The sequence below is a fragment of the Syngnathus typhle genome, linkage group LG7 (assembly GCF_033458585.1).
Source record: "Syngnathus typhle isolate RoL2023-S1 ecotype Sweden linkage group LG7, RoL_Styp_1.0, whole genome shotgun sequence".
NCBI lineage: Eukaryota > Metazoa > Chordata > Actinopteri > Syngnathiformes > Syngnathidae > Syngnathus > Syngnathus typhle.
The window spans coordinates 3,789,016-3,799,339 of record NC_083744.1 but is presented as its reverse complement, the minus strand read 5'-3'; the positions used below and the strand labels follow the sequence as shown (position 1 = coordinate 3,799,339).

Genomic DNA, 10,324 nt, shown 5'->3' with positions numbered 1-10,324 from the left:
AGTGTGTGGATTTAAAAACTATTTCAAATTTGTCTTGTTTTGGCATCCGGCAAAAAAAATTAAAACATTCAGTTGCATTTGAGCCTTCTGCTGGAGTTCCATGTTTACTGTAAATTAGAAGGTTGCAACTGGATTGCGCACTTCCTGTCATAAATAAGATGGTGCAGTGAACTTTGCAATTGAGAGTGCCCTCTGCTGCCAAGTTGATGCAATTTCAGGTTAGTCACAACAGGATCGCTTTCACTGCAGCTCCTTATTAGTTATAGTTTATCTCGGGACAACTACAATGATTATACATGATTGATTATATATTTTGAGGATCGATTATGTGACAATACTTTGGAAGGGGAACAGAAAAAAGAAAGCATTCAAGAGGCGCAGTGATCAATCACATACATTTAAGGCCATTCATGTTTATTAAGGGTTAAAAATGTTGAATTTCAACTGTTTTACTGCTTCATGCTGCGCTAGAAGGGGCAAATACTTCAGCTTGTTCAGGACATATGATTGCCTGCAACGTCGTAATATTGCGACAAGGGAACTGTGAATAGCATTTCTCAGCTAGTAAAAAAACAAATGACAATCAAATGTTCTGCGTTCATAACACACGTTCTGATGTTTTCAGAAAGTAAACCTCAAGCAAATGGGTTGAAAACTGAGAAGTAAAATTTCATTGTCAATGCATTGACTTTGATGAGAAGGTTGTCCCTCCCAACATGGCCACTATGTTGGCACATCGTTGCTAATACGCGCTATCCGTGGTTAAAGGTCTTCCAGTGAACGCTCGTCATACTGACTTAGGCGTGCGATGAAATCGCTCTCCGATTGGTTGCCTCTCGACGAAGAGCCGGTGTGCTGCCCTCCGATTGGCTGACACTGGTGAGTGACACAACCACCCGACCAACGGCGGGCTGCCACAGTGTGATAAGGAGCGGCGACGAGGCCTGTTTCAGCATCTTCCCTGCCTCCTCCGTCTTTTTCTTTCGGTCCGCAGCCCGAGCGAACCATCACCCCAAGAAATTCGTCTTCTTCCCCCTCGCTCCCCTTTCACGGTGTTATTTGCAATCCAGTTCGGAAGACTTGTTGAGCCGAGTGCGATGCTGATGCTTATCTTCCTGGCCGCGCTTGCCGGGTTCTCCCGAGCCAGCGACGTGCTCGAATTCACCGACGACGACTTTGACAGCGGCATTCAGAATCTGGATCTCATCCTCGTGGAATTCTATGCGCCTTGGTGAGAATTGTAAAGACCGACCCCCACATTCACGAGAAAGAGTGAACCGTTAGTAAACTTAATGGCGACGCTAGCTTGTTTTTCGCGTTAAACGTCTAAATTGACCCAATGTGCAGCTTGCCTGCAAGGTTTCTAACAATGCCTGTTTTAATGCACATATTCACTTTACGTTTGTGTTCCAGGGAGTTAAATTTTTTATGGTTAAGAAAAAGGGCTCGTGATGAAGTGTTGGCATGCTGGCAGGCTAACAAGAGACGAAAGTCACACTGCAATAAAACCATGTACCCAAATAAAGGATTTACGTATATAATAGTTCACATAAGCGGAACCATATTTTTTTATATGACGTTCACGTGATTGTTTGAGGGCAGTTTCCACGTTGTTTTTGTACTTTTAAGCACCGTTTCGCATGCACTAGGAAGTTGGAGGCGTGACTGCTCGCTGTTGTAATGGTTCGATTGGACGGTGAAGTTTGGGTGGCTGCCTCTTATTGGCTCATACAAATTGTGACGTGTTTCTCAGAACCGGAACTTGAAAGGTTTTTAAAAGCGAAACAAAATGTTTTTGTTGTTTTATTTTCAAAGAAACGTCACAAGAACTTAAAACCACATAGAAAAAAAAAGTATAATGCATAAAGCGACCAACTTGTTAATTTTAAGGTGGTAAAAACAATTCAGTGTTAGGCCATAAAAGTCGAATGGTCAAGTATTACTGTTTACTGTACTGTTTAAGACCATCATTTTAAAAAAGTACTAAAAGTATGTCAAAAGAAAAACGGCAGCAAGAGCTCATCTGAAGGGACTATGAACTGAACCATAGGGTCAGACAAATGTAAAAATGACAATTTCTTGGTGTGTTGTCTGGCCTTGAGTAAGGTACCTCACCCAGTACCTTGAAATCTTGCCTTGCGTTCCTGCATGTATATGATCTGGCTTTATAAACATTTCCAGGCAAGCAAACACTTTGCTCAGTCTTATTTACCAAGCAGAGAGCAGATTAGTTCTAATGTCTCCTCTGTCCTTTCTAGGTGTGGTCATTGCAAACGCCTCGCCCCCGAGTACGAGGCAGCGGCCACGCGTCTCAAAGGCATCGTCCCTCTGGCCAAGGTACCTGACAGGACCATTGCTTATATAACTTTTATTCAAACTCTTGTGGTCTGTTTAACACTTGATATTTTTTTCTGCCTAGGTTGACTGCACAGCTCACAGTAGTACTTGCAGCAAATTCGGAGTCAACGGCTACCCAACCCTGAAGATCTTCAGGAGCGGAGAAGTCTCGGGGCCCTATGATGGCCCCAGATCTGCAGGTGCGATTTTACAGCAACTACCAAGGCGAACTGCATTGCTCACCAACAGACTGGACTGTGAGGCTCTGAGCATTTTTTTTTTTTTTATTCTTAGACTTTTTTTTTCCTGTATCTCCTAGATGGGATTGTGAGTTTCCTGAAGAAGCAGGCCGGCCCTGCCTCTGTGGAGCTCACTACTGAGGCGGATTTTGATAAGTTCATTGCAGACAAAGACGCCAGCGTTGTTGGTGAGTCCACCCCTTAAACACCGGCAAACTGTTGGCGAGCACAATTTTGCTCTCAACAGGAAAAAAAACAAACCATGACATGTTAACCAACAGTGAAAGTTGTAAGCCATCTCATTCTCTGGGTTTGCCGTTCTTCCCGCTCCCCTCCAGGCTTCTTTGCCGACAACAGTAGCCCAGCATACACGGAATTCCAGAATGCCGCCAAGGACCTGAGGGAGAACTACCGCTTCGCCCACACCAGCGTGGAGGCACTCCTCAAGAGCCAAGGCGTGGACGGAGAGTGAGCGCCCACCCGCCTTTTTCACCCCACTTGACGCTCATCACACCAATGTCTGTCACTGACACTGTCACCACTCTGTCTGTCTGTCTTTCTCAGAGGAGTCATCCTGTTCCGCCCGCCCCGACTCAGCAATAAATTTGAAGACAGCTCAGTCAAATTCAGCGGAGAGAAATGCACCAAAAACACAATCAAAACATTTATCAAGGACAGCGTGTATGTACTTTGTCAGAAATGACTTTTATTTTTTTTCCGCAAGCACAAATGTTGGACTTCACCCTAAAACTGCTAAGCGCTCACAATGTGATGTCCTTCATTCAGCTTTGGCATCTGCCCGCACATGACTGATGACAACAAAGATCAGTTGAGGGGGAAAGACCTGCTGGTGGCCTACTATGATGTGGATTATGACAAAAATCCAAAAGGCTCCAACTACTGGAGGAACAGGTACTTAAATCTCATTTTCCAAGGTTGACCGTCACGGTGAGCCTCCTTGCTGTGTCCGCAGGGTGATGAAGGTGGCCAAGAGCTTTTTGGACCAGGGCAAGGAGCTCCGTTTCGCCGTGGCCAGCAAGCAGTCGTTCAGCCACGACTTGTCGGAGTTCGGCCTGGACGGGGCCCAAGGAGAGGTCCCCGTGGTGGCCATGCGCACTGCTGGCGGAGACAAATATGTCATGACCGAGGAGTTCACGTAAGTCAAGTTGGACCCGGCATACGTCGATGAGTTGTGCTTATTTCCCGTCGGGTGTCCAAAACAGACGCGACGGAAAAGCTCTAGAGAGCTTCCTGCGGGACTACTTTGACGGCAAACTGAAGCGCTACCTGAAGTCCGAGCCCATCCCAGAGAACAACGACGGACCCGTCAAGGTGACCCTGAAAGCTGACAGCCCCCCCTTCCCCACTCCCCCCCCTCGGTCGATATGAGCGCCGCTTTCACATGCTCACCAACGCGCGTTTTTAGATTTTGGTGGCCGAGAACTTTGACGCCATCGCGAACGACGACAGCAAAGACGCGCTTATCGAGTTCTACGCTCCGTGGTGCGGTCACTGCAAGAGCCTGGAGCCCAAATACACGGAGCTGGCAGAGAAGGTTGTCACACGCAACAACTCGACTCAAACCCGGTTACAGTTGACACGCGATTCTAAAGCGCCACCTGGTGTCTCATTCAGCTCGCCGACGATCCCAACCTGGTCATCGCCAAGATGGACGCCACAGCCAATGACGTGCCGTCGCCTTATGAAGTCAGCGGGTGAGTCACGGGCAAAATTCCAGAACGTAAATAAAAAGCGCAAAAACAACTTTGTAGCATGACATAAAACTTTTGTGATCTTAGATTCCCAACAATCTACTTTGCGCCAGCTGGTAGTAAGATGCAACCAAAGAAATACGAGGTGCGTATTGCAGACTACACCAAATCGCATCAGGATGGAAATGTTCAAGTCGCTCACTGAAAAGAAATGTGGGAATCGGGCGAGTGCTCATGATGTGTCGTGGCGTTGCAGGGAGGCCGTGAGGTCAGCGACTTTATTGCCTTCCTGAAGAGGGAAGCGTCCAACCCCGTGATCGTGCAGGAGGAGCCCAAAAAGAAGAGGATTAACGAAGGCGACCTATAAACATAAAAGAAAAAAAATCCCAAAGTGGGAACACGACATCCTCGCTGCAAGTTAGAGATTTTTTTTTTTTAATTGTTTAGGGGAATCGACAGGAGAGGCGTAAATTATATTCCACTGTCTTAGTGAACTACAAAATGCTCTGAAGCCAAGTTGGCGGGGTCCCCTACCCATACTGTGGAAGAAGTGGGGCTGTTTCTTTGGAATAAAGAGGGGACCACTTTTTCAAATTTAGGAATTTTTTTTGTTTTGTTTCAAGTCTACTCTGCACCTCGAGCTGGTGATGCACTTGAGCTGCGCGGCAGCCGACATCACTCTTGTTTGTGTTTCATTTGTTGTCACGGGGGGGGGCGTTAATTGTGAATGCCTTCTTTTTGGTTGTCTGTTTTTGTACATTTGGAAGGATTGTGAAATAAAAAGGCCCACAAAATCAAAATTTGTCAAAGCGCCACTACCGAAGCATGTTTTTCTGGAAGATTGCTACCGAATCAACGCCAAGTGAATATTTACAATTATGCTATCTAGTGCATAAATTAATAGCTTTTTTTTTTTTTTTTTTTTTTAAAGTTCAAAAGTTCAAAGTCAGCTTTATTGTCAATCCCTTCATATGTCAGACACACAAAGAAGCCGAGATTCCGTTTCCTCCATCCCACGGTGACGAGACACAGTACACGATAAACATACAAATAGACGACACAAAATAAAAGCAAGAAGGCACAAACAATAACTAATAAATTATAACTAAATAAAATGAGTGATTAGTTTAGTGCCACCAAGGTTTCTCTTTATTCTAGACATGTACCAAAAATGTAAAATCTCAACTGTGATATGTAAATGTTTAAATATCCTATTAAATATAAATATTCCGTTTGAAGTAATAGAAAATATCACTGCTTTGGACGCGTGAAACTCTTTAAAACGCTGCTCACGCGTCTGCATCCAATTGGCTGAAGAATTAACCAATCAGAGCGCTGCGCGTCGCTTCTTCATCACGCGCAGCTGCAATTGGGAAAAGTGAGTGGCCTCCCCGACGCAGTCCCCACCCCGGATATCGTACCCCTTTCCCGGCCTGCACTCTCAGAATATAAAGCTACCAGGGTTGCGCTTCACTGTCTGGACGCTCTGTTTTTCGTTGATGCTTAGACTCTTCGAGAGAAGGATGAAGTTCATCTTAGCTGCCACGATCATCGTGGGCTCGGTGGTTTTTCTCGCCTTTCCCAGTGGCTCGTCGGCGGACGAGAAGAAGAAGGGCCCCAAAGTAACCGCTAAAGTGAGTTCGCTCCAGCGCGACAAAGAACGACTGAAATAAAAGGAGTGGTGGAATGCTACATCGGAGCTAATGCTAACAATTTGCGAAGCCACGTCATTCCCAGACCAACTCGCTCGCCTCCAGCAAACATCAATCTGATGTTTGCGCATGGCAAACAGGCTCCATTTGAAAAATTTAGAACACGCGCCTGATTGCTAAACCGCTTGTATTATTGAATTTATCGTCTAATTCCTTTACAGTACATTGATTTTTGTACCGGAGGTTTTTTTTTCCATTCTGTCAATTTTAGGATTTTTCGCTAGCCAGTGCTAGCGATGTAGCAGACGCACGCGCACACACCTACACACACGCCTTTGTTTTAATCTGGAACATTTCAAACCCATCTCCTATCCCATGATCAGAATAGAAAACAATTCCAACCAGTTCTTTGAGGGGACACTTGGCCATAGGTGTGATGCTGTGAGTTTATTAGAAGATAAAACTTAACAGAATGCAGAATAATTTTTACGTTAAAAAAGTTGGCATTTTTGCAATTTATTCACTGCCAGCCGTTAAAGCCATTTGACTGATCTTTAAAACCTCTCACCAAAAATTTGTGACAATTTAAGCACTGCTCCATCCATCCATCCTCTGCCTTCTTCCGCTTATCCGGAGGACATTGCACCTTACTAAAGTTTTTTTTCCCCCCCCAAGCTACATCTGTTCTTTAGTCATCAGTTAGTTGATTTCACCAGTGGTTTCTGATTAAAAAAAAAAAAAAAAAAAGAGCTAAAAGAAACATGTCTGGCAAAACAATTAATATTTTTGCTTTTTGTCACCTTGATAAGCACAAAAGCAAGTACTGGAAGGCGCGGTGGAAATGCCCAGTCAGGCATCGCACCTCTACAAAATTCAGTCCATTGCCCTGGCAGGAAAATGACGGTGCGCCGTTTTTATGTGGACCACAGATTATTTTGTGTCACCAAATTATCAGGGGCGAGGCTGCTTCATGTGAGTGCAACATGCGCTCCAAACACGCTAGACTAGACTGGCACGTTTTTACGCCCAGGACCCAAGTCTGTGTTTTTCTGTTGAAGCGAGGTCACCATTTAATTTTATCTCCCAAAGTCCGCGAGCTTGGCACACATATTAAATCCTACGGAAGGGCCAATGAAATTTAGTCATGATTATGAACCTCCGAGGTATTGTCTCGAACACACACCCGGCAGGCGTATGTGTAGTCCCTTTGCTCTTCGGGACCGCCACTGTAACTTTGAGCACGGAATGTTGTATGACAACGTGGTGCTAGCCTTAAAGAATCTTTTGTGTGATTGCTTATATAATAATATTTTGAATTTCAGGTGTACTTTGATATGCAAATCGGAGAGGAGGATGCCGGAAGGATCGTCATCGGGGTGTTTGGCAAGACAGTCCCCAAGACGGTTGACAACTTTGTGGCCTTGGCAACAGGAGAGGTAAAAAGCTGCCGTACCATGAAATCATCAGAGGGGAGACTTATTTGTTTTATTTTATCAACCGTTTTGCAGAAAGGCTTTGGCTACAAGGGCAGCAAATTCCATCGCGTCATTTCGAATTTCATGATCCAGGGAGGAGACTTTACCAAGGGAGATGGAACGGGAGGTAAGACGCTGGCCGGCCGGCCTCGCCCTAACGGTGGCTGCGGTGGCGCACGCTAGTCATCCACGCGTGTTGTCTTCTTGTGCCAAGGCAAGAGCATTTACGGCGACCGCTTCGCTGACGAGAACTTCAAGCTGAAGCATCACGGCCCCGGCTGGCTCAGCATGGCCAACGCAGGCAAGGACACCAACGGTTCGCAGTTCTTCATCACCACCGTCAAGACCACCTGGCTCGACGGCAAACACGTCGTCTTCGGAAAAGTGCTGGAGGGAATGGTGAGCTTTTCTTCTTACCCAGTTCTTTTTTTTTTTTTTTTTTCTTCATTTCCCGCCATCGACGGCTAAAGACGTCAAATATCCATTTTAATTGGGCTGCTAGTGAACCCATGACGGCAGAATGTCACGTGACTTTGTAAAAGTCTTCCTCAGTTATCTTTGAGACTCAATGAATGAAACAATGATCTGAGCAATTTGATGTGAAACGTTTATTCATTGTTGTTGTCATTTAGGACGTTGTGAAAAAAATCGAGAACACAAAGACGGACAGTCGCGACAAGCCCCTGAAAGACGTGGTCATCAAAGATTGCGGCGTCATCAAAGTGGACGAGCCCTACGCCATCGGCAAAGAGTAAGAGGAACCGTCAGGGGATTTGATCGCGTGGTGGAGGAGACGGGCGCTTGTTGGGCCCTCGAAGGACCGCCATTGCCGCTGCCAGAGGTCCGGCCACACCATCAAGCATTCCAAGGTGCACTGGTCAATCTTTTTTTTTTTTTTTTTCCCCCTTTGAATTTTTTTTGGGGAAAAGAAGGAAATCCTTCAAATAAAGCTTTGAGGTTTTGTTAATTAAATTTCTGTGAATTTTCTTGTGTAATTTTCTCGATGACCACCTGGGGGGAGTCATTGTCCTACGAATAGCTTTGCAATGTCCGGTTTCCGATGCAGCCACCAGGAGGTAGTATTTAGGCATAATTATTGCAACCTGCTAGTTTGCAGCTTGCAGAATGCTGTAAATTCTGTTACACACACACATGCCCGCCGCATTAGCATTCTAAGCTCTCCTGTCTTCATATAAACATTTTTATTGTGACAGTTTGGTTAACTTATTAGTAACAATCAAAGCATCCACTAGTGGAAACAAATCTGTCAAGTGTGTGCCTCAGTATCCTGTCTTTGTCTCATTTCCCATCTCACATGTCAGATCTGCCTATATAACAGTCTCATGCATGTATTCTTTATCCTCTGTGACAAATCTTGCTGCAGCTTAATGATGAGCCGTGACCATCTCATTTGTTCTCATGAAAATCAGAAAACAGATTGTAAATCGCAACTAAAGTCGCTGCCGCTGGCCTAAATTCTTCTGATGGCTTTTGCAGCCATTGTGCCAGGAAGTGCGCTACGGTGTTTTGGCCAAATTCAGTCAGGCATCCAATGACTCACCGGGACGTGGAAAAAATATGGAAAGAATTCCCGGGAATCTCTCAAAGCCTCGCTTGTTTAGACTGCGGCGATTGGGAGGATTGTGCGCTGAAACTGTGTTGTTGTTCACCTAGCGGCCCGCACTGCGCGGGCCGGACATATCTGACATAGCTTTGCGCGCGAGCCTTTGTCACGTAGATTAAAGGGAACATTGCAGAGAATCACTGCAAACCAGCACCGCCGCCGCATCCCGGCACGACGCACCGCTTGCCGACTCAACCTGTCATTTACGCTTAGCCACGCAAATTCTCTTTGGAACATTCTGTCCTTACAAATGACATGGTTGTTCACCTGTGCTGTCGTCGCTCAAGCAGCTTTATGCACTTGTTGAAAGGCGTTTCTGGAGTAGCAAAAGAAAAAAGTGGTCACGTCCACAAAGATAAGCTAAGACAATCAGTTGCAGGAAAACGACCTGACAAGAGAATAGAAATGTACAATACTCAGGGCGGAGCAGCGTGGGAAAGGTCAGCGTGGGAACCGGGCCTTGTTTTGTCAATGACTTTGGCAAAGCGCGCTTTTACTCCAAAGGCCTCGGCGGCCGCGCCGTTTCGTCATTGTTCTCACGCTTCCTCTCGGCCTCCTTCGCCGGGCACTCGCTCACTTTTTTCCCTGGAAGGAGCCTTGGGGCGGTTCCCACGATCTGCCGGCCTTCCTTAGCATTAGCGACGGCTAATTTCAGTTTGCTCCCGCTGGGTCGGGCCATTGTCTTGCGTGGGAACCAGCGAAGCTTTTCTCACACGCTCGTGCGGACTTTGAGGTCACAAATTTCCACAATAAGGCGGGAAATGTCGTCCGCTTCCGCTCTCAAATGCACTTTTACGCCAAACGACCCAGTTTTTTTGGCTGAAGGCTTCATGCTAAGTTCTTGTGTGTTGTACAGAGACCATGTTGTGGTATTAAAAATAATTTCAAATCCTTTGTCACCATTGTGACCTTTGACCTTGCCCAGCTTCCGCACTGTATTCAGTGGCCACACGCCAGCAGTAATGGCTTGTGGTTGAATAATTGAAGAACATGACTTGCTTTTTTTTTTTTTTTTATTCCTTCCTATTCTCATCAATAAATCACCCACTGTAGTCCCTCAGTAAATTACTTTGAAGCACACAACATGGAGGACGCTGCCTTTCGTCTCACCATTGGGCAGACTTAATCAGCCCCCCGCCACACGTGTCCTTCACGTGTTTGTGCCAGGAGAACATTTCTCCTTATTCATCTGCCAGATGGAGTTTGTTACTGGAAGACAGCCACAACATTTTTTTAATCCTTATCTTTTTTTAACATTAATCCGTGCTGCACATTTGTGTCAATG

General features: G+C 45.8%; 2 protein-coding genes across 2 annotated transcripts; both read left to right on the top strand.

Moving 5' to 3' along the window:
* Positions 1–920: 920 nt before the first annotated feature.
* Positions 921–5,088, top strand: pdia3 (protein disulfide isomerase family A, member 3). Its single transcript, XM_061282866.1, has 13 exons — positions 921–1,231; positions 2,259–2,337; positions 2,420–2,537; positions 2,657–2,764; positions 2,915–3,044; positions 3,141–3,257; positions 3,363–3,488; positions 3,550–3,732; positions 3,800–3,908; positions 4,003–4,131; positions 4,212–4,291; positions 4,376–4,433; positions 4,545–5,088. Exons 1-13 carry the CDS (start codon positions 1,098–1,100, stop codon positions 4,653–4,655), a joined length of 1,482 nt encoding a protein of 493 aa, XP_061138850.1. The 5' UTR covers positions 921–1,097; the 3' UTR covers positions 4,656–5,088.
* A 590-nt stretch (positions 5,089–5,678) lies between these two features.
* On the top strand, positions 5,679–8,387 carry ppib (peptidylprolyl isomerase B (cyclophilin B)). The gene is made up of 5 exons (XM_061282867.1): positions 5,679–5,922; positions 7,263–7,376; positions 7,449–7,542; positions 7,630–7,814; positions 8,048–8,387. Exons 1-5 carry the CDS (start codon positions 5,788–5,790, stop codon positions 8,168–8,170), a joined length of 651 nt encoding a protein of 216 aa, XP_061138851.1. The 5' UTR covers positions 5,679–5,787; the 3' UTR covers positions 8,171–8,387.
* Positions 8,388–10,324: the final 1,937 nt, after the last annotated feature.